This window comes from Clytia hemisphaerica, unplaced genomic scaffold (assembly GCF_902728285.1).
Source record: "Clytia hemisphaerica strain Z4C2 unplaced genomic scaffold, Clytia hemisphaerica genome assembly, whole genome shotgun sequence".
In the NCBI taxonomy this organism is placed as follows: Eukaryota; Metazoa; Cnidaria; class Hydrozoa; order Leptothecata; family Clytiidae; genus Clytia; species Clytia hemisphaerica.
In genome coordinates this window covers 665,585-688,088 of record NW_027103744.1, presented here as the reverse complement: position 1 = coordinate 688,088, position 22,504 = coordinate 665,585, and the positions used below count along the sequence as shown (strand labels likewise).

Here is a 22,504-nt window from a genome sequence, read left to right as displayed (position 1 = left end):
ATTTTTTTTGATTTTTTGCACAATGATACAATGCAAAATGTGACGGAGCCAGATTTTTAAGGAAATTTTTTTTGGGCAAACTTCTTAAAAGGTTTTTTTTTTAAATTTGGGGGACTCAAAAGTCCATTTGTTTCCATTCAGCATGTTGCTTGTTTTTCTAAACTTGAAATTTTGCTTGAGTTGTAAACAGTGAATTGCACGTTTTTGTATAAGAACATAAGGCTTCGATGGTCAAATGTTAAAAAACAAGCTAAGAACATTTTAAGACTTCCCGGACTCTAAAACATCCAATTTCTTAAGAGAATGGACAAAAATACTCAAAAAATGGCGAAAATAAGAACATGTTAAGAATATTTTTAGGCTTAAAAATCAAAAAGTTAGAACATCCCCGGGGGGGGGGTAAACAGGGTTGCGAAGCTTGACGGGGGGTGGGGGGCCGCCCTGATTTCCGACTTTGGACCCTTAACGGGAAAAAGGGAAAACTAAGGAACAATTTGGATTTTCCCGCCCTTAGTGGGGGGGGGGGGAACATCCAAATTCTTTTGGATGTTCTTATTAAAAAACGTGTAATTTAGATGATTTTGAGCACAGTAACCCTCTTCTGAATTTTATTGTTTGAACAGGTACTGCAAGAGACAAGAGACGTTTACCGAGTATTACTTAACATATCATCACCGATATGTCCAAGAGCATTATACCGAGTGTTGTTTTGATCTCTTAATCGCTTGTGCCAACTGGTGTGATCATTATAGGTAAAACACAACTCAGCTGGCACACGACGTTGTTTCAACATTCATCTAACGTTATATGACCGATGTGAACATTAGATAAATGTTGAAAATACGTTGTGTGAACCATCTTAATTCCTCTCCATACTAGGTACTCTAAACATTTTTTATAAGATTTAACATTATAAGAACATAAGGCTTCGATGGCCAAATATTAAGAACAAGTTAAGAACATTTTCAGGCTTTTTGCGGACTCTAAAACACCCGATTTCTTAGGAAAATGAAAAAAAAAATGATGGTTAAAATAATGTGTTCCATTTCATGCTGACCAATCTTGCTCCAAATCAACTTTTTTTAAAACAAATGCTTAAAGGTCTGGGGCCACGTGGAACAATTTTAATCAAATAAAACATTTGAAAACTGAAACACGCAAGAAGTTTCACCTTCGATGAAAAAGTTGCTATTGGTCCTAGCTCAAAATATGAAAGGAAGTCGTAATAAAATTGATTTCTGAAACAAAAAATGTTTCGAAAAATTCATCAAGAAAACACTTTTGAAATGAAAGAAAAACAAATTCATATTCATCGTTTTTCATTAAATGGGCCCCCCCCCCAGCGGTTTGCGTGAATGCGTGAATGGGCATTTTCGGTTGCGTGAATGCGTGAAAATTGGAAAAAAAATGCGTGAATGCGTGAATTGAAAAAACTTGCGTGAACGTGAAAATTCGCTTTTTGATTGTGTGAATGCGTGAATCTGGGTTATTTTGTGCGTGAATACGTGAATTTTCCCTTTTTTCCACCGATCATGTGCAGTTTCCCCGATTTTTCCCGATAATTTTCCGATTTTCTGAAAAATCGGGTTATTGCGTGAAACTCGAGATAAATTTGCGTGAATGCGTGAATTTCGAAAAAAAATTGCGTGATTGCGTGAATTGAGGGTCCGCTGGGGGGCCTCTTAAATGTGGTGGGCCACTTGAAACAAAGTTTATCAATTAAACTCTAACCTGTTTATGTTTCATTTTGCTGAAAAATATTGTTCAAGTAGTCCCTTAATGACTTAATGATCCATTATAATTTCTTTATAAACAGACATAAGGATGATTATTACTATCTACAGCAATCCAGAGTGGCCACACGTGATATTTACTTTTGCTGCGAAGGTTACGTAGATAATGGTTCTGGTGAATGCGTGCGTAAGTCATTTTCTTGTTACACCCCTCGTTGCAGACCCGAGGGGAACCCCTCCCACTAGAAAGATAGGATAAAATATCATGTGCCGTGGAAAATTATTGTCTATTGTGTAAATTTTTTCCCTGTTGAAAATAATCAAATAAACAAGTCCTCAATGCAAAATATTGTGCTATTTTTTCCATCCCCACTGATTTTCTAACTTGAAAACAATGGAATTCAAATCTCCAGCTTTAAAGAATCCCCATCGAGTTTCAGTCCGTTATTTTTACCCCCACTGGCTGAAAAGATCCTACCGGGTCTGTGAGAAGAGTGTTTTGTTCTGCTCAATAAATTGGTATTATATTTATTCTCAACCAAATACTGGTTGCTTACTTCCGTTCCGCGAAAATTTCTTCCCGTAAGGTACAGTTTTTTTCGGGGTATTAACCGTTACGGTTCTCTTTCAAAATGACACGTCATAATTTAAAGGTTCTAACCAAAACAAACTTTAAAAGGATGCTCTTTAAGTCTACAGTTGACGCTCTCCTATTTGATTTTCAAGGGGAATTGCATTTTGGGTCTATTATGAGAGTTTTTCGTTGACGGTTACTTTCAATATTATTGAGAAATGGAGCGAATCGAGTAATAGAACGTCGAATTAGAAAGCGTCAACTGTATTTATCTTTGCACACTTTTCACCCCGTTTTAGCGGATTCATCTTGGGCGTTATGGGGCGGATGGACTTCTTGTGTCAACCAAGGCATTGTGGGATTCAGGAAGAAAAGAAGAATCAGACAATGCACCACAACATGTGACGTTGGAGAAACTTTTGATGATTCTTACAGCTGTGCCGGAGATAGTAAGATTCTTTAATAATTTTTTGACATATCGAAGAAAAACTATTTTTAGCTCAAAGGATGTTGAGCGATTTTTATAACCGAAATATTATTTCCTTTTTAAAAAAACTAGTATACAATTTTCAAGTCTTTTCAGTTCTTAAATAAGAAGACTATGATTTTACCCGATCTGTTAATATAAAAAAAAAACATTAAAACTTGAAGCCTTAGATATTTTCCTGATACTTTGTAGATTCTGACATTTACAGATCTACCAATTCGAAGGATAAAAACTTTTGCAGATAAACGAAAAAGAAGGTTACCAGAGGTAACCCTCGAATACTTGAAAAACCAAGGGGTCAATAAGTCGAAAGTTATTGAGAATATCTCAAAAAATAGGTAAAAGTCTAGTGAAATATGCAAGACAAATCCAGGAGGAATCTTTGATTTGGATGAAAATCTAGGGGTGTCCAACTTTTAGAAATTGCCTTCTCAACATTATAGAAGCCAATCCACGATTGGTGAACGAATCAGATTTACTTAACCTTTAGACTCTATCTTTTTCCGTTGCTTAGTGTTCACGTACAGATACACGGGTGCAACAACCGGTAGAGGATCACAATGTGCAACACCACCATGTGAATCGCCGGTCAACTTGGATTCAGTATTCGAACTCGATTCACCTGATTATCTGTATGAAAATGGAAGGTTCTATAATTTCACCATGTTTGTCTCCTCCAAAAAAGCCAGTAATGGAATACCAGGTAAAGGCCGGTCTCCACTTTCGCGCGAAATGGGCGACAGTTTTTTCTTAACCTTTTTTGCCTGAAGAAAAGATAACGTCATAAAAAAGTTTCGCGCGAACAAAAGAAATATAGAAGGAAGTTCTACTTTTTTCATCTGTTACGTCAATTTCGACCAATGGAATTGCTTTATTTTTTAACCGACCAATGACCTTACAAAAACGTAAAAAAGTTTTCGCTCATGTCGCGTGAAACTGGAAACCGGCCTTAAGAAACATGACGATGGCCCGCCTGGCACGTAACGTTGTTTCAACGTTTATCTAATGTTGACAACATCCATATAACGCTGGATAAATGTTAAAACAACAATGTGTGCCAAACTGGTCATTCTACAAAAACAACCTGACTCTAATAAGAATTAATCTTTTTTTATTTATGGAAGTGTATTTCACAGGTCTATTGTATATTAACTTTTATGAAACGATTTTACTTAAATTGTTAGACTGGAGTCGTTTATAATGCATGTAATACTAATAATAAACACAAATAATGATACGGGATTTAGTTTGTATAAACGACTGGAAGAATCCGGTGTTCCAGCCTTATAGATACCGGGCCTAGCTACGCAGAAACTTGCGTAGCGAGAAAACAATTTATTAAGCAACAACAAACTCCCAAAATAAAATCAACTCAAATGAAACATTTTTAACACACAAATCCACACACATTTTATTTTCAAGAATTTTTTTTGAGCGGGAAAAAATTTTAATTGCGATATTGACACTTTTTTTTTGTTTGGAGTTAGTGCACAAAGGTTTCTAGACGACTAGAATTTACTTTTTTGCTTTATTTCTAATATGTCTGAATTAGCCGTCTAGCTTGCTAGACTATTAAATTGTACAGTTCATTTCAAATATGGTGCTTTGTTAAAACCAGTTATCTCGACTACTCTAATTACAACGTGACTTCGAAATAAAAATGACGGAGATTGCTTTGAAAATTGAAATCTTCAGTTTCAATCATTTTTGTAACGTTCACTGTAGCTATAATGGGCCATTCCATTTTATGGAATAAAAAAATTTTATTCCAGGGGGTAATCCGAGAAGAATTTCCAGGGGTTTAAAGCAGTGTTTTTTCATTTTCCAGGGGGTAAAAAGTTATTCTTAAATTTCCAGAGGGTGAACAACTGATTTTAGTTCTTCCACCCTCACTTTAAGACGTGAAAAGAAATTTCTTTTAACACATTTTGCCATTTTCCAGGGGATATCTACACTTTTCCAAGAAATTTGTTTTCACTTGAAAAGGTTCGTCGACCCCCCTGTATGGAAATTTTATTGACCAGCCCAATTCTGTAGCCGTATTCTTAAAAAAGGGTTCTTCACCCAGCAAAGGAATCTTACTTTACATTTACATTACCAGGGCTTTTCCAGAAAAAACTTTACCCCCACTGTTGAGGATATTGATTTTTCAAAGTATCGAACTCCTGGATATCCTACTTTATTAGTAAAGACCCCCTGGATATCCACTCTTGAAAATATGCTCCACCCCCTGGATATCATCTCTTATAAAGGTGCTTACCCCTAGATATCGTATTTTTTTACTTGAAAAGACACTTTACCCCCTGGATACCCGCTCCCTTGTAGCCTTGTAGATATTTAACCCCCTGGATATCCGATATCCTCAACAGGGGGCATGGACTATTTCTGGAAAAGCCCATTTGCATGGGGTATCTAAATTTAGAACTTCGGTCTAAGGATGCGTTTTCACGCTTATTAAGAGAAACCATAGTATAAGAAAGCCGCGACTTTTTTATACAATGGAGAAACCCAACCAATGAATCACAATTTTTTTGTTCATTTGAAACTGAGTTGCTAAGTTGCCGATGGAACAACAAATTTTCTTTTATTCATCAGGATTAAACCTTGTCGACCAGTTCATCCAAGGAAGAGCTAATGATGAAGCTTCACTGAGGGCGAATATCGAGGGATTAGATCACATCCTTTTTACTATAAAAGAATCAACATTTGGAGATGGGATTGTGGATTACATGGAGTCGAACACTTATGCAACTAGATTCAAAGCTGCTCAAGAGACGAGTAACATGATAAGACATGAAATTCATTCTAATGTATGAGTTACTTGTACTAACGCACTTTGTAATAGGCCATTTCACACTCAAAATGAATCATGGGTAACCAGTAATGGTTGCGCTCTAGTAATGACTTCCGGTTGGCTAGACGCAAAAATCTTCTAAATTTTTCAAAACTTTGGACCAAAAGTAAGTCGTCATTAGCGCGCAGTGGTCCTGATTAACCATTACGTTTTGTGACTGTGAAAAAGTCTATGCCTGACTCACTTTGAAATACCTAACACACTTCGTAGTACCTAACGCACTTCGTAGTACCTAACGCACTTTGTAATACCTGACACACTTTGTAATACCTGACACACTTTGTTATACCTGACACGCTTTGTTATACCTGACACGCTTTGTAATACCTGACGTGCTTTGTAATACCTAACACACTTCGTAGTACCTAACGCACTTTGTAATACCTGACACACTTTGTAATACCTAACGTACTTTGTAATACCTAACGCACTTTGTAATACCTAATGCACTTTGCAATAAACACTGACGCACTTTGTAATAAAGGGAAATTTCCACCTAAACTTTTACAATTTTACGGTTCCACATGGTGTTCAAATGTTGAGAAAGTCGTGCTTTTGGTAAATTTCACTGACCTTAATATACCCTGGACCAAGTTTCTCAATCCTGGTCAGGCAAAATCTTTGATCGGAGTTTTTTGAAAAGCTGTATCCTAATGGCGGCACTACTCAATAGCGGTGTAAATGCATCGAGAGCGCTAGATCAACTTTCCTTCGAAAACTTTTCATGATGTAGCGCCGTTAGACGTTAATTTTTAACACTACAATTCAAAAAAACCTTTGATCAAAGATGGCAGATATAGCTTGGTCCAGGGATATATAAAGGTCAGTAGTAAATTTAGATTCTGGAAAATCCAGATAGCTCGATGTGGGTTTCGCAATCCATAAATTTCACCCAAAAAGTTCGATGGCCCTTTGTATACATCTAGAATGTTTGTGTGTTATATCAAACAACCTAAACCGTTTTAGAATAGTTTAGATGAAATTAATAGACTTGACGAAATTTATTTCATATTCAGCTTGTAGCTAACCCACAACCGGAAACTCAAACTTACCAAAGTGTTGGATATCGGTACAAACTGAAAGACGATGATTACACCGACACTGAGGATACCATGGTTATCATGCAAGTAAAAGAGGATGTTGATACCTCGTCTGAAGATGCCATATTCGATGGTGGTGTGGATGCCGTTTACCTCAATCGCTTTGGTTTGAAATACCCAGGGTATTCATATTTTGATTTCATTCTCTCTGCAACTCGAAACTTTATAACTCGGATGTCTCTTTAACAAGTTTGCTGATCCGCTCAGCTAACAATGACTTCTAAAATAGTCTCTTTAATCCGAATTTTTCATATATCTCGAACAAATAACTCTTACTTTTCATTGGTTCATTTTCTTAGGAGAAATGCATACTTCCAACCAAGGGTAACAGCAATCTTTGGTAATCGAAGAATTTTCAACGTCGTAGCCACCACTCGTCTCTCCAACTCCAATGTTTATTTCGATGGAAATTTTGATCTTGCTGTACTCAACACGAACCCGGACTTCTACCGTTTTATCAAGCACGATGCAAGCAGGTTAAACGAAGGATACTTCAAATTCTATGTAAGATTGTTTGTTCTTCTTCTTTTTGTTCACAATGTAGAACCATTCGGGAAGAACGTGCCGATGGCTTAAATGAAATGAAAGCCTTTTGATCTTATACCAAATCTATTCGACAGTATGATTACAACGCGGAATCTTACAAAAACCTCTATAAAGAGCATAATTTTCATTGGAGGGTGACGCACGTTAGAGTTGTTAGTCGATATCTTATTTAAAGAAGGTGAATAAAAAATTTGAAAATGTGATTTCTTGGTGTTTTCAGCCTGCCTTTTTGAGTGATTTTAGGCCAAAAAATGAGTATTTTAGAAAAGAATTATTTTTGCTATTTTTCTTTAACCTTTTAAGTGCCACGGGAATTTTTTTCTAAGTTTTTTTAAATAAAATCGCTAGTTCAAACTTTAAAGGCTTATATCTCCATATCTAGAAGGATTTAGAAGCTTGTTCATAGCTCGTTGGATAGCTTAGAGTCTCTTCTTTCTTTTTAAGCGCCTCGATCGGCGCTGCCCGATCTGCACAGACCTGCCTGAATAATAGAAAAGTGCCCACCAGTAAAACTCCAAATTAATTCGCTGGAAGACAGAATCAAGTAAAGCAGGGCCAAATTTGGAGGTTCTTTGATCACTCGTTGATCAAAAATGGTCAAAAAACGGTCAAAATCTGGATTTTTTTGCATTTTTTTGACTTTATGGTTTAAAATCTCGCTAAAAAGACTCACTTTTTTTTCTTTGCTCGACCATGAAGCATAATCCAATTTCTACGAGCTTAGGACAAAAATGACGATTTCTAACTCAAACTGGGCATTACAGGAGGGCTTCGCCCTCCTACATAGCCCATGTTTGATATATACGACATTGGCACTTAAAGGGTTAATCCTAATATGGGGGTTTACGGTTAGCGGAAGGGCGGAAGGGCGGAATCGACCCTTCGAACGGAGTGGGGGAAATTCGACGAAATCGGGTCTTCTGTCAGAGACGTAGAATTTTTGTGCGGAAAACGGAATATATTATCAAATGTAAGACTTTCGTGGATTTAAGCTTTAAAATATTCAGTTATTAAAATCCGAAATTGACAAATCGATTTTCTACAAACACTGTATATCTGCAGACACGTGCTACCTTCTTCCTATGACTCATCAATGCGGCTTGGGCAGGCGAGCATAAATTGCTAACCTCAATGTTAGGGTTGATGCTTTGCATAATCGGTTATTGTGAAAAATCTTTTTACTGCATTGCATTTTTAACCTAGATGCCATACGTTGATCCAACTGTCGGGAGTCTTGCGTACAGTGTGAATTGGCGACAACGTAACACCAAAAACACGGAAGACTTACGCCACAATACGTATCTCCAACCTTACGCTGTCAGTGTGTGGCATGATTACCAAGTCTGTGTGAAAGCTGGATGTGAGAATAGTAATGATCAAAGTGTTATGGTCCCAAAAAGAGGGGTAGAACTGCATTATTCAAGAAGAGGTGCAAGAACTCCTGTCGGTATGAAACTTATTCTAATTCTACAACTTGATCACTTTGAACAGTATTGGAAATGTGGTGCAGTTGGTACAAGCTGTTTGGTATTTATTAGCCTGCCAGCATCCCTCTAATTTCTAATTTGATGAAAACTGCTGATTTGACCTAAGCTCGGTACTAGAATTAAGGTGTATAGTTGAAAGCGATATCTCCTGTTGTCACGTAAATCTTAATTCTTCATTTTTTCTCCCTCGGAAAAGGTAGAAGATTCTCTCCTGGAAAGTCCTTTATACTTTGAACTCAATGCATCAAAACAAGCAGTATCTCCCAATAATGAAAAACATAATAAGCTCGGAGAATCGAATTTTTTTTCTTGTCGCGGATGTAAGAAGTGCTTGCATTCCATTTCGCATTATACAAACGATCATTCATTGAAATTTATTTTTTTTATTTTTTTTGTTTACATCTTTTTTTGAACTTATGTTTTTCTTAAAACTGTTAAGATTATATTTCAAAATCAATTTCTAGGTAAATTTCGTATCAAGCAACGTGAAAGCGGTCTTTGTTGGGCTAAAGATGCAATTGAAAACAAAATCGTTCTTTCTTCAAGATGTCGTGATACATTCTTGATCACAGATAGTTCTACTTTAATGCACGTGGAGAGCTCAAAATATATGGACCGCACGATGACACTCGTTGACGCTTCCGAAGACATTTTTCATTTTTTCAACAGCTCTGGTATTCATTGGTCTCAGACAAGTACCGCTACATTTTGTTACGAAGAGAACCCTGTCGAGAACAAAGTCAATAAAGGAACGACCGTGCGAGGACCAAGCCCGCCTGATTGTGCAGAAAATCCGACCTGTCACTTGGCTTTGCTACCAGGTAATGGGATTTTCTAGAAAAAATTTGAATATGGGGGGTGGAGGATTTAACAATTTCCAGTGATTTACCCCCCGGACAAAGTGACTTTCGGCCCCCTGGACAACGGGTTTTACCCCCGGACAAGCATCAGTTGACCCCTCGGACAAGACACATTTTGATTAATTAATTCATGATTTGAATCTTTCTCTAATTTGAAGAAACATTTGTTCCTTTGAAGATCGAATTATCGTTATAAACAAAGTCAACTATAATATTTTCAGGGTAGGTACAATATTTCTTAAAAGTATTAAGAATTTCTTCATTTCACTTTCATAGATTTCTCAACTTTTTACACCAAACTAAACGGAAAAAGTATTTCCGTGGTCACACATGATTCAATCAAACTTCAAGTGGTTTGTCAACTTGTCGCAGACCTGTAAGTGTGACCAATATAGATACACTGATTTAAACGAAGTGAAAGGTCATTCAGATTTTGTTAAATTAGTGTATTTAGCCAAAATCTGACATTATGGAAAGAAAACGTTCCAATTGCTGAAATGTTCATGCATATCAGATGTTTTTGTTTATAATAGCAGCCCAGCTGGCCGTTTCAACGTTCATCTAATGTTTACAACGTCCATATAACGTTGTAACAACGTTGTGTGCCAGCTGGGAGAAGTTACGTATTGTTATTAAACGTCACAAATTGAAAAATCTCTATTACAAAAGCATATGTAATTCATCTAAGACATCTAAGGGTATGACTTTTTTCAAAAATCGAAAAAATCTAATAAATGTAATAAATAAAGTCTCTCTAAGGGTCCCCTTTTTCAGCAAAAATCAGTCTCTCTAAGGGTCTGTTTTCGGAGGTCCCGTCTGCATATACCCCTCATTCGCCAACCCTTTTACCCCCCCCCCCCCCGGGACCTTAGAAAGCTACGAGCCATGCACCCATAGAGGCGGTTCAATCGGGCATAGATATGATCTCTAATCGTGGTTGACAATTTGCTGGAATGGCCCAGTATCGTTTAAGATTAATCAAATCACGTAATTTTATCATCAAGTCTTCGAACATTTATACGGATTTCCTTTCTAGATCTGAAAAAGGGAATTGTCATTATACAGTCAATAATGGCGTCGAATACAAAGGTAATATATTTATTTCCATTAAATTGCAACATCCTTACCACAAGAAGAGTGTTCCACGCCCTTTGATGAGCCGCCGGGATCAACTACCCCAAAGTGAGGGTCGTGTTACAGATTTGATCGAAAATTTTTAATAAGATATAAAAAATAAAAAAACTAGTTAAGGCTTGGGGACATGAGAATATTTTTTCGCATTGGTGCAATGCAACATGCTCCATCCCACCAACCTGAAACGCGCTTTCTCGTGTCTCCACCCCATGCACCAACGCGAAAAAAACTTCTCGTGTCCCCAAGTCTTTAAACTTGCTAATTTTAATCTCATTTCTTCTTTTTTTAGCCATTTCACCGGTAGTAACACAATTACGGTTTTTCTATCCATCGGACGGTTTTTTCTACGGATACTGTCATAAAGCGGAAAATTTTTGCTCATGGAACCATCAAAATGAACGTGTGAAATATTTGGATGAAACGGAATATCTGAGCAAACAAAATGATGTCAACAGTATTGCTGCTTCCGGATTGGATGATATGGCGTTGGGTGGAACGCCTGAGGTTACAGACGATGCTTCAGTCGCCCGTAGGTTTTTCTTTTCTCTTATTAATTCCTAAAAACCCTTCTTTGACCAAAATACACGTTTTTTTATAAGAACATCCAAAATTTTGTTGATTTAAGTTGATGAACTTACAGGCTTATTTTATAAGAATACACTTTATAAGAATGTCCATGATGAAAATGGCCAAAAAATTAAGAATAATGCTAAGAATATCACCATCATGGAATTTTGCTACTCAAGTTAAAAGTGCCATTTTTAGAACATTTTCAATTATCAGTAAGGGTCATGCCATTTTATGTTTGAGACGTATGTACTAAATCTAGTCTGAATTAAAATCATAACTTAAGAATGCTGTAAGAATATTTTTAGGATGATTTTCCCAAAAAAGTTAAGAATATCCATGATGAAATGGATTTACACCATTCTTATAAAAAAAAAGTGTGTATTTGATTTATTTTAATGACTCGATAAATTTCTTAAAATTCGTACCCAGTCCTTTAGTTAGTTCCTTTTTTATGATTTTATTGGGAAAGTGTCCGGACCCCACGTACACGTTTTTTTAGAACAAACTTTATAAGAACATAAAGCTTCCATGGCCAAAATATTAAGATAAATTTCAAAAACATTTTTAACCCTTTTAAGGCTTCACTGACTCTAAAACACCTTAAAAAAAAACTTTTCGATGAAATCTTATAAAAAACGTGTATTTGAAAAGATGTGGCATGGGTCTTGGATTTCTTTTACACCCCTGTGTCACAGACCCGCTTGGACCCCAGTCCCACTGGGAAATTTGGCAGAAATTTCGTCCCTAGTGGGAAAATACCCCATTGGGATATTGATTTTGATTTCATCTACATTAGAAATTCAAAGTTTAAATTGCATTCCAAAACCATCCCCACTGGATTTTTTAACCTTGGAACAATAGAATTTCTATCCCACTGAGGAAAAAAGTTCCACCGGGGCTGTGAGTCAGGGGTGTTCTTTTTATAAACAACCAGCATAAAAAAAACGAAGGGTGTTTTTCAGACTATAATAATCAAAACTGTGTTTGGTAGTTTCTTTAGGGCGAATGGATGAAAAATATAGATCATCGAATTCATATCTCTTTTTTTGTTTTCAGTAACATCAAGTGGAATATTCCAAGCGACATCTGGAGGAGGATGGGAACAAACTTTCTTTTTCTCAACGTGATTATAAATGATTACCGGCAACTTACTGACCAAAGGTCCGAAGACGGGGGCCACGCCGAGAGGAAAAAAGGCCGATTAATTTAGTGAGTTATATAACGTACATAACATGCACAAACACACGAAAATTATTAACGGATGTACCAGAAATGATTTACCCTCTTCACCATGAAAATACTCCAGTTCTCTGGAAGTTTTTAAAGAATTAAATCGAAAGGAGGAAATGTTAATTTAAAGGTTTTGTTTTTAAATGAGAGTGGTATCGTTTACTTACTCATCAATTTTAAGTCACGAGCTTTTTCACATTGGATTGACACAGTTGTGGAGCAAGATTGGTCAGAAGGATGAAAAAAAATTTTTTTGCTTATATCAGCACAATATGACTATAGGCAGAAATGGGATATGAAACGGGAACACTTATGTAAAAATAAAACCTTTTAATTTTGATATGTAATTTTTATTAAAATTCGGACCATTAGATCCAATTTAGTTATAAATATCTCAATGAAGTTTCAAAGAAATATGCACTGCACTTGCAATTGTACATAGTTTTTATAAATATTGTTAAAGTATTGAAAAGACCTATAATCTATCATTCAAGCATTCCTATAGTATCTGGTGTTTTATCAACATAAACTTATTTAAACCGTCGTGTAAATAGGCAGGTCTCTGATAGACAACATTTTGATTCTTCAAAACAAAGAAAATTATAAAAAATATTTACAGGTTTGAATTTTACAAAAAGGATAATTTGTAGAGGGGTAATTTCATTCTTCCACTCGTCCATTCGTTCATTCATTTGTTAATTCATTCATCTATTCATTCATTCGTTCATTTCATTCATTCATTCTGCCTCATCACCACCAATACCACTTTCATCAGATACCATTCTTTTGGTAAAGTATTGTTTTATCACTACAATGGATGTGGCGAAAATAATAATTGTACCTCCAGTTAGATTCCAAAGGTTGGGACTGATATTGAAAATCACATACTGCAATAAAAATGCATACACAACATCCAGATTACGAATCAAGTTCACTATTGTTGCATTTTCCAAACTCAATGCTAAAGTTAACAGAACTAATGCAACAATACTGTAGACTCCAATAGACGAACAGATGAAAAAGTCGTTAGCATTCCTTGGTATAAAAACCGGTTCACCAAAAATGAGTATTAGTAGAACAGTCGTTATTGCTCCCAACAAGCTAGGATAGAAAATAGTCATTATAGCTGATAGACCGTTGACCTTGATTAATTTACGGACCAGAACAAAGTATAACGCTAGAAATATAGCACCAAAGGCTGCATACGCGATCCCCGTTAGATAGACGGTCTCATTATCTCTGATAGTAAATTTAGGGTCTGATAATGTGATACGGTGATCTCTGTACTTGCCGAATATAAATGAAGGTCTTGCTACGACTATTACACCAATGAACGAACAGATCCCAGCTAAACAATTGATCCAGTGTAAAGACTCTTTTAAGAATAGCCTTGAGAATAAGTCACAAAAGAAGGGGCTTGTGAACGTCACCAGGAGGGTGTCTGAGATTGGGATTTTCTCCAGCGAACAGTATATCAATATAATATTAGTGAAACCAGCCACACCCATAATCAAACAATAAGGTATGTCACTGAGATGTGTATAATGTTCAATTTTCATAATGTATATGAAGGGGATCACAAAACAAAGTTGAACAAAACATCGAATAAAGACCAATTCATATGTTGAAATAGTTACATTGTCTTTAGATGTTTGTGAGATCTCCACGTGAGCCACTTGTACCATAAAATTACTCATTGTAAAAGCAAGTCCAGAAAAAGCTGATAGTAAAATACCGATAAGTCGATATTGTGACATTCTCTTTTGCAGTCGTTTTAGTTTTGAAGAGAAACATTGTGATTCTTGGCAACAACGTTGCGTTGTACATTCAGAACCGTTTTCACTGCTTTCCGAATCGTTGTTTGTTGGATATTTCATCTCGTTGATTGACTTGTTTCGTTAATGTAAAGTTGGCAAATACATCAAAATTTCTTTAAAGGAATGCTTCAGATTGTCTTTATTTCGATTCCTGATCCCTGTTGTTGTGTTAGCGTATAATATCTCTGGTAGTTTGTAATATAAAGCAAGCTATGTCCAATTTAAATCCAATTGAGATTGATCAATGCTGTGATTTTTGCCCCTTTACCACCGCTATTATGACGTAACTTTCCGATTGATTTGCTTTTCTTCAATGGTTTCTTATGATCAGCATACGAAAGATTTTTAAGTAATATTTTTCTTTCCCCAAACCAACATCCAACAGTGTTCTTGAATGGTTTTACTGAAAGAGAAAGAAGAAGAAGAAGAAATCATTAGAGAATAGTTTCTGGTCTTATTAATCAATCAACTCAAAGTGGTTCAAAACTTTCAAAGATAGACCAACCATTTGGACAACATTTTGGAATAAAAGGGATCCTGCGACAAAATCTTCCCCTAAAAACACCTCCTTCTCACAGACCCGGTGGGGTTTTTTCAGCCAGTGGGTGGGTCTGTTAGAAGGAGGTGTCTAAAAGGGGCGAATTTATTTTGGCTCGGACACGAACATCTCCTAAGAGTCACCTTTACTTACTAGGGAGAGGGTGAGAAATAGCTTATACTTGAAATTCTAAGGCTCTAAACTCTAAAAAAATGACTTGAGAAATTTTTAAAGTTCTCTTGTCTCATCAGATTTTTAGGATCAGTTTTCAAAAAAACATTACCCTGAAGTTATAAAATAATGAAAATATCTCACAAAAATGTTATGCAAGTTCAAAAACTTTACCTTTTACTGTGATCTTTATCTCTTTTGGAAGAATTATTCACTTTCAATTGAAAATATGAAGATTCTCTCATGTTCAGCATTATAATAAACTTTTAAACCATGTTAATAAACTAAGAAAATGTTTGACGAACAAAAGTTTTCATGAGCCCACTCTGCATACTGTAAAAAGTAAACAATTGATACTACCCTTGCTTGTGACTTGGAATGTCCTATATGAAGCGATATTGTCCAGCAAGAAGATTTTTAATGCGTGCTTAGAATTATCTGATATTCCGATGGCGTATTGGCGGCCGCCCACGCTAAAGCTCTAAAGGAGCGGACCAATATACCATCGGAGAGATTTAGTAGTGGTCTTTTTGATGTGCCGACAACAGTTGGGTTCAATGGCTATATCTTCGCTTGCCCAAAGAATTTTTTTCGTCCCGACTGAACAAAAATTGAGCATGGAAATGTCTGCTGCGCCGACCGTCAAAAACTACTAATTTCATAGTTTCGGCGCTTCAATGACAAACCAAATTTCGGAAACAAGAAGGGCAAGTAGTGAAGAACTTTTGTTAGATTTTGGTTGTTTATTGGTTGCTTTTGGTGGATTTTTTTACAATATAAATGTCTTTATACTTTCTTGGTATTACTTTTAGTATTTAGTGTAATTTCTGTAAATGCACCAACCTTTTAAAGAGTGTTTTTTACACACAAATGTTGATTCTTTTTTGTTTGTTTTGGTGACTGATTTTTACTGAATTTTCTCAAAACCAAACTCAAAGATCATAAAAAAACAGTAACAGGAAGCCCCCCCCCAGTCGACCCTCAATTCACGTATTCACGTGCAAATTTTTGCCAATTCACGTATTCACGCGCGAAAAAAACCATTTTCACGTTCACGCGGTAATTTTGCTTTTAATTCTTTTGTTAAACGATTGTGAACTTATTGGGCTAAATATGACCTTTTATGGCCTCTTTTAAAGCTGTTTGATCTATTCTTATACCAACAATTTTCATCAAAATGAAGTTTTCTGTAGTTTTGTGATTTTATTCTTGAAAGCGTCGACCCTTTAGGGAAATTTTTAAGGTCTGTTACGTCAAAGTTACAAAGCACTACCTCTCTGGCGTACAGTGATATAGACCCTGTCTGAATTTACTTGTTAAGGGTGGCAAATGCAATGTTAAGGCTTAGCTTTAAGGATTTTCCTCCGATTTTCTTCGTCGCAGATCCGTATTAAAATCTATTAAGGATAAATTTTAAATCGAGGCTTGGCCTAAAATCATGGACTGGAAAGTCTCAGGCTTCAAAGAGGTGGTGCAACTGAAGGTCGCCTAGTTTGACCTTCGTCTCCTAGAAGGAAATCTTTGGAAAAGAAGTACGCGAGCGAAGCGAGCGCGAAAGATTTTCGACAATTTTTTCTTTTATTCCTGAGAAAACGGTCTTAACACGCTATTATTAAACCCAAGTATGCCTTCTTGGTCACACAATTCATTCAAAATCTTTCATTATATTCAACACTGACCATTTACTGGCAAAAACCTGGTACGGTGAGCGAGGTACCTGCCCTACACGGTGCAGCGTCACAAGAGTTTCTTCTGAATGTTCGATGATGCATTTATACAAGATTTAGAACTACCTATTTATGTAAATCATTAAAAGAGCAAATACCGTTCCCTGTCTCCAAGTTATTGCGGTATCATTTTGTGTACTGCATTTAGTAACAATATAAGTGACTACAGAAAGACGACCATCATTAGCGTCGACCGATAAAATTTTCTCTAAGACTCTTTCGTTTTGGCTCAAAACACTATCGTTGGATGCAGTATTTGCATCGCAAAAGTTGTCATTAAATGTTACAAAATGCGTCCTCAGAAAAATAAGGAAAAATATTTGTTTATCTTTAAATTTTATAAAGTTTTGATTATTTTGAATAACTTTCCAATATCATTACGTCCGTATGATATCGAAGATTATATGCGAGCGAAGCGAGCAAGAAAATTTTTTAGATTTAGGTTTATTCAGTTTTGTTCTAGACAATAATTCGCTTTTCACGTTCACGATCAAAATCTCGATTCACGAATTCACGCTGGAAAAATCTTATTTTCACGTTCACGTTGATATCTCAATTCACGTATTCACGCGCCGAAAAAGTCCAATTCACGTATTCACGACAGAAAAAAGGGTCATTCACGTGTCACGCCAGCCCCTGGGGGAGCCCCTAACAGGTATGTTCCTTAATGCTTTTCAGTAACTTTTATGTTGGTATAATCTTGTGCGGTCCTATCAAAACGACTGTTGACCGCCAGACAACTGAACACAACCGACTGCCCGACAACAGTCAAAGCCCGGGGAGGGGGGTACTTAGGCAAATGGAGGGTAAGGTATGTGCCGCCCTTAAGGGTACCTTTTTTGGACTTCCAAAGTCCTGCTAAGGGTCGGAAAAATCAGAAAATCAAATTTCAGTCCCAGTAAGGGTCGGAAAAAAAGGAAAATTTCAACTTTTTACCCCCTGAAAGATCGAAATTTGGTCAAAATTGGTCAAATTATTCCCGCTAAGGGTCGTAAAATTCCCAAAATTTTCCTTTGTTTTCTCCTTTTTAGTCCCGGTAAGGGTCCAAAGTTCGAAAGTCGGGCGGCACCCTCCCGTCAGCTCGCAACCCTAGTACCCCCCCCCCCGGAGTCAAAGTCAGTCAAAGTCTCTAGCAGCAGTACAAACATGTGTACAAAACAGACAATTTTGTAATCAGAAAGATCTACAGACTTGTTTACCAGACTTCTGTATAGCTAAATTAGGGATTGTTTATGTTTGTTTACATGAGCAATAGCACATGATTCCGAACCAAAGGCGAATATTGTGCTAAAAATATAACAAATTCGATGCGAATCAGATTTGTTATATTTTCTGGCTAGCACCCGCAACCGATTTGGAATTAGATGCTAGCTTGCTGTTGATCGTTTCCAAGCTCCGAGCAAAATTTTTAAACGCGGTCAATTCAAATCCCGTAATGCAAACCTTCCAGATGTTAAAATATGCCCGACCTTCAGAGCAAAGCGTGTCGTAGCATATTTCCACATCTAGTACCAGATAATGCCTAAAATAATAATGGCAATCAAAAGCGAAAGGGCTACACGTTTTCTTTTTAAAGAACAAACTATATAAAAACATACGGCTTCGATGGCCATAATGTTAAGAACATGTTAAGAACAATCTAAGGCTTCGTGGACCCTAAAACACCTATTTTCTTAGGAAAATGGACAAAGATAGTCACAAATGGTGAAAATAAGGGACATGTTAGAAACATTTTTAGGCTTAAAACTCAAAAAGTTAAGAACATCCGAAGGCTTTAAAGATTTTGGATGTTCTTATAAAAGAAAACGTGTATTTTTTTCGAATATTTTTGAAAACTTTTAAAGGCTTAATCTACTTAGCCGCTACTACTCAAATCTAGTCAAAGGTAGACAAGAAAAGTTATTTGGAAAATTTACGTAGTTACTACTTTAATCGTAGAAATTTTAGCGAGACTTATTTTAGCGTATATTAGCGAGTCAGGAAAATCTTGATTTTTTTTTGATTTATTTTAGCGAATCACGACTTCAAAAAATTTCGCGTGGATAAATTTTAGCGAATACTCGTATTACATTACTGATTGCTTTCGTTTTCTAGCATTTCTTTGCACTGAAACCCTTCCTATTGATAAAAATGTATCAGGGCAATATAACCAGAAATTTCGCGCGGATAAATTTTAGCGATCTGGTGATTCGGCGTGTTTTAGCGAGATTTATTTTAGCGAAAATAGTGAAAACTCGCTAAAACGCTCAAATTAGTCTCGCTAAAATTTCTACGATTAAAGTAGGCAAAAGGCGTAGAATTTCCGATGGTTTTAGTTTTAACAATAATGAAACTGTGAATAATTTAATTTCAAAGTGTTTTCCTTGATTATTTATTCTATTAGATACGTTTTAAAAATATACAAAATTTTACGCGCTCTTTGTCTCAAAATAAATATATTAAATTTTTCAAAATAAAAATTTGTAAAAAATAAAAATCAACATTTTAACATATGTACAAAAAAAAATCTAAATTGACGAGGCTTGATGTCACAATCAAACGAAGTATTGTTTCATCCGAACTGGTGTTTGTACCACAACATTGAAACTGTTTTTAGCTTTCAAATTGGTCAATTTTGGTGTCCTTTTATTATCAACTTGCTCATAAATATATTTATTGTCAATTTTGAAGGCTTTTCTTTTCTGCCGACTCTTTATAAACAAGATAACGGCGATTATTAAACATACGACTATAAGGATTGAGATAACTGCCACGATTAAGTAAATATGACTGGAAATTTTCTGCGCATTCGATGAAGAGTGTCTTGAGTTCGTTTCTGATTGATCAACTAAATCGCCAATGTATTTCATACACACGTAGCCATCTTTTTCAGATGCTTCCAAAGTACAGTTTGTCATAAGAGGACACTGGTTCAAATCGCACGCCGTACAGTTTAATGATTCTACTGTTAAACCCTCAACTGACATTATAGTTCCATAATGAAGTTTACAATCTCCGAAATGAACTTTATGACGTGATGATTTCAAGTTTTGTCGCGCGTCCGCTACAGCTGTGGCCAGTTGGCAACTACACTGGAAAGGATTATCCAATAAAAAGACGTTTCGTATAATGTCAGTGTTTTTGAATAAATTATTTGGCAATTTCTCGAGTAAATTAAGGTTAAGATACACAGTCTCAAGTCTCAGACCATCAAAAGCGCCTTCTTCAATATGTGCTATGAAATTGTCGCTCAAATAGATGATACGTAGTTTGGTCAGTCTGTAAAATAGACCTTTTGGTATGTGAGTGATTTTATTGACTTCAAGATATAACTCTTGTAGTTGAAGTGTTGATTGGAAGACGTCCTCGTGGATTGTTTTGATTTTGTTATCACTTAATTGTAACTTGATCAAATTTCTCAGCCCGTTGAAAGTGTTTTGATTGATATCACTAATCTGGTTTTGACCCAGAAGAAGTTCTTGCAAATTCGACATTTTATCGAATGTATTTTCACCGATTACTTTGATTGAGTTTTGATCAAGATTCAGGACTCTTAAGTTATCGTAATTTCTTAAATTTTCAGAAGAAATGGTCTTGATTTGGTTGGCTGTGAGGTGTAGAATGCGCAGTCGCGGTAGAAAATGTCCGATTCTGTCCGGTAGCTTTGTTAACTTGTTGAAATTCAGCGATAGATATGTCAATTTTGTCAAATGAGAAAACTCTTCCATATTAACGTGCGTAATTTTATTTCCTCCAAGATATAATTTCTCTGTTGTTTTTGGAATAGTTGGTAAGATATTTACGAGTTCTTCTGATGTGATATCTTGATAAAGACAATATGTGAATGTTTTTGTGCATCGGCACTTCGTAGAACAATTTTGTGAGCTGATGACGTCATCGATAACCAAAGCAACCACGAAAACAAAGGTCCATCTCCAGTGAAACATGTTGTTGATCTCGTTTTGTTGTGTTATTTCATCAAATTTCTCCCTGGTTTCTTTCGATATTTGTTTATCATCAATAATTCTTTCGCTCTGTTAGTTTGTTGTTCTTAGAAATCTCTAAAAAACAAAGATGACGAGTTAATAATTTAGATGTCGACGTTTGAATGTATGACCCGTTTATTAACCGAATGTCCAAAAGATTATATCAAAAATCGCTAACTGATCTACTTTCTGTACACATTCTTCTTTCCCGGTAGTTAAGTAAGCCAAAAAAAACAACAAAATACTAGGTTATGCCTGCTGACATGAAGATTTAATTTGCAAATTAATTATACTTTTTGACACCAATCGTAAAATTAATGAATTTTCTTCAATTAAAAAGCAATAATGGTTACAACAAATCAACCCATTTGACCATTAATTTCAAATTGAAGTTGACGTCAAAATTAGTGATTTCTAATCAATTACAGCAGACTTTTGAAAGACTTATTATCCCAATGATATCAGAAGCTATTTTTGCTTTCTTCTCCTTTACTTTGATTTTTGAAATCCTATGATTTTGATAATGCAAATGTGAGTTGCTGGCAGCAGAGATGATAAGATTATCGCACAAAAATTCCTTTGAGTTTGACATCATTTCGCTGGCCATGCTCTCGCATTCACATTACATCAATCATTGGATTTTAAAAGTCTTTTCTACCGATTTCTAATCATCATCAACATTGATTCAAGTCATTTTACTACTATATGTAACTTACTTTTATTTAGTCTTGTTTATATATACACTTTTTGAATCGGTCTGATTAGCTTACTTGCCATCTTGAAACTGATAGTAGTTGCCCAGCTGGCACACAACGTTGTTTCAACGTTAATCTAACGTTAAATGGACGTTGTGAACGTTAGATAAACGTTGAAACAAAGTTGTGTGCCAGCTGGGTGGGAACCATATTGAACTATGATCGAATCTTCAGATCAAACATTTCAACATCATCACATTCCAGAACCAGTCAAAGAATCAAAAATAAGCTGAAAGAATTCACATAATTCATATCTACCTATCGTAACTATCAACTGTGCTATCGCCATGAAATGTTGACCTTTCAACATCCAACCACAATCTGAATTCAAATACTTCACACAACTCTTCATAAAACCATCTTAAACCCAAAGAATTTCGCATCCCCCTCAAGGCGATAATCTGGTGAACTACAAGAGGTCTTATCGCTAACAAATGAAACAGTATTCATAGTGCGGAACATTTTTTTTTCTTCTTGTCTATATCTAACTAACAACAATCATAATTTACATCGGATTGTTACTTTTTGTTTTGTTTGCTTGATGATGTCACATTTAAAGAATGTCATCTTTCTTCAATGATGTTCAACAAATGATCTCCCCCTCTCTCTCTCTTGTCATTCTTTTTTTGAAGAGGGTTGACTCTTGTCATCACTTACATAAACAAATTTCACGTTTTAGGACTTTTAGAATCAGAGTAACAACCAGCGTTGCTAACTGCCGTCATTATCAAAACAACAACGCGATATACTACAATTCTCTGAAAACAGCTCAATATTTTTTATATTTCATGAAAAAAAGATTCCCGTATATTTAATCACATGAAGAGAAAATAATAAAACGAAATAAAAAATCAATATTTGACCGTGTTGTACAACAACCTGTTCGAATTGAGAAAATTATCACATTTCGGCTCTAAAAGGAATCATATCACCTTCGTACCGCGCGCTAGTAGACG

The 22,504-nt window shown here is 35.8% G+C and overlaps 3 protein-coding genes across 3 annotated transcripts in view; 1 reads left to right on the top strand and 2 right to left on the bottom strand.

Moving 5' to 3' along the window:
- The window catches only part of LOC136805314 (uncharacterized), a 98,085-nt gene extending 85,024 nt beyond the window's left edge, over positions 1–13,061 (top strand). The window contains exons 5-17 of the mRNA XM_067061900.1: positions 624–752; positions 1,817–1,920; positions 2,607–2,756; positions 3,309–3,497; positions 5,390–5,604; positions 6,665–6,870; positions 7,048–7,252; positions 8,498–8,741; positions 9,246–9,602; positions 9,918–10,017; positions 10,678–10,730; positions 11,065–11,304; positions 12,402–13,061. Of these exons, the coding sequence (XP_066918001.1) occupies positions 624–752; positions 1,817–1,920; positions 2,607–2,756; positions 3,309–3,497; positions 5,390–5,604; positions 6,665–6,870; positions 7,048–7,252; positions 8,498–8,741; positions 9,246–9,602; positions 9,918–10,017; positions 10,678–10,730; positions 11,065–11,304; positions 12,402–12,472 (2,263 nt within the window). The 3' untranslated portion in view covers positions 12,473–13,061. The remainder of the gene's footprint in view (positions 1–623; positions 753–1,816; positions 1,921–2,606; positions 2,757–3,308; positions 3,498–5,389; positions 5,605–6,664; positions 6,871–7,047; positions 7,253–8,497; positions 8,742–9,245; positions 9,603–9,917; positions 10,018–10,677; positions 10,731–11,064; positions 11,305–12,401) is intronic.
- Positions 13,062–13,140: 79 nt separating this feature from the next.
- On the bottom strand, positions 13,141–15,305 carry LOC136805320 (solute carrier family 35 member G1-like). Its single transcript, XM_067061907.1, has 2 exons — positions 15,276–15,305; positions 13,141–14,795 (listed from the first exon to the last, which is right to left on the bottom strand). Exon 2 carries the CDS (start codon positions 14,450–14,452, stop codon positions 13,313–13,315), a length of 1,140 nt encoding a protein of 379 aa, XP_066918008.1. The 5' UTR covers positions 14,453–14,795; positions 15,276–15,305; the 3' UTR covers positions 13,141–13,312.
- A 3,885-nt stretch (positions 15,306–19,190) lies between these two features.
- On the bottom strand, positions 19,191–20,874 carry LOC136805311 (prolargin-like). The gene has a single exon (XM_067061897.1). It carries the CDS (start codon positions 20,752–20,754, stop codon positions 19,363–19,365), a length of 1,392 nt encoding a protein of 463 aa, XP_066917998.1. The 5' UTR covers positions 20,755–20,874; the 3' UTR covers positions 19,191–19,362.
- Positions 20,875–22,504: the final 1,630 nt, after the last annotated feature.

Excerpts from the sequence above, each read along its gene's own strand:
- LOC136805320 (XM_067061907.1), bottom strand. The coding sequence starts at position 14,452 with ATGAAATATCCAACAAACAACGATTCGGAAAGCAGTGAAAACGGTTCT.
- LOC136805311 (XM_067061897.1), bottom strand. The coding sequence starts at position 20,754 with ATGTTTCACTGGAGATGGACCTTTGTTTTCGTGGTTGCTTTGGTTATC.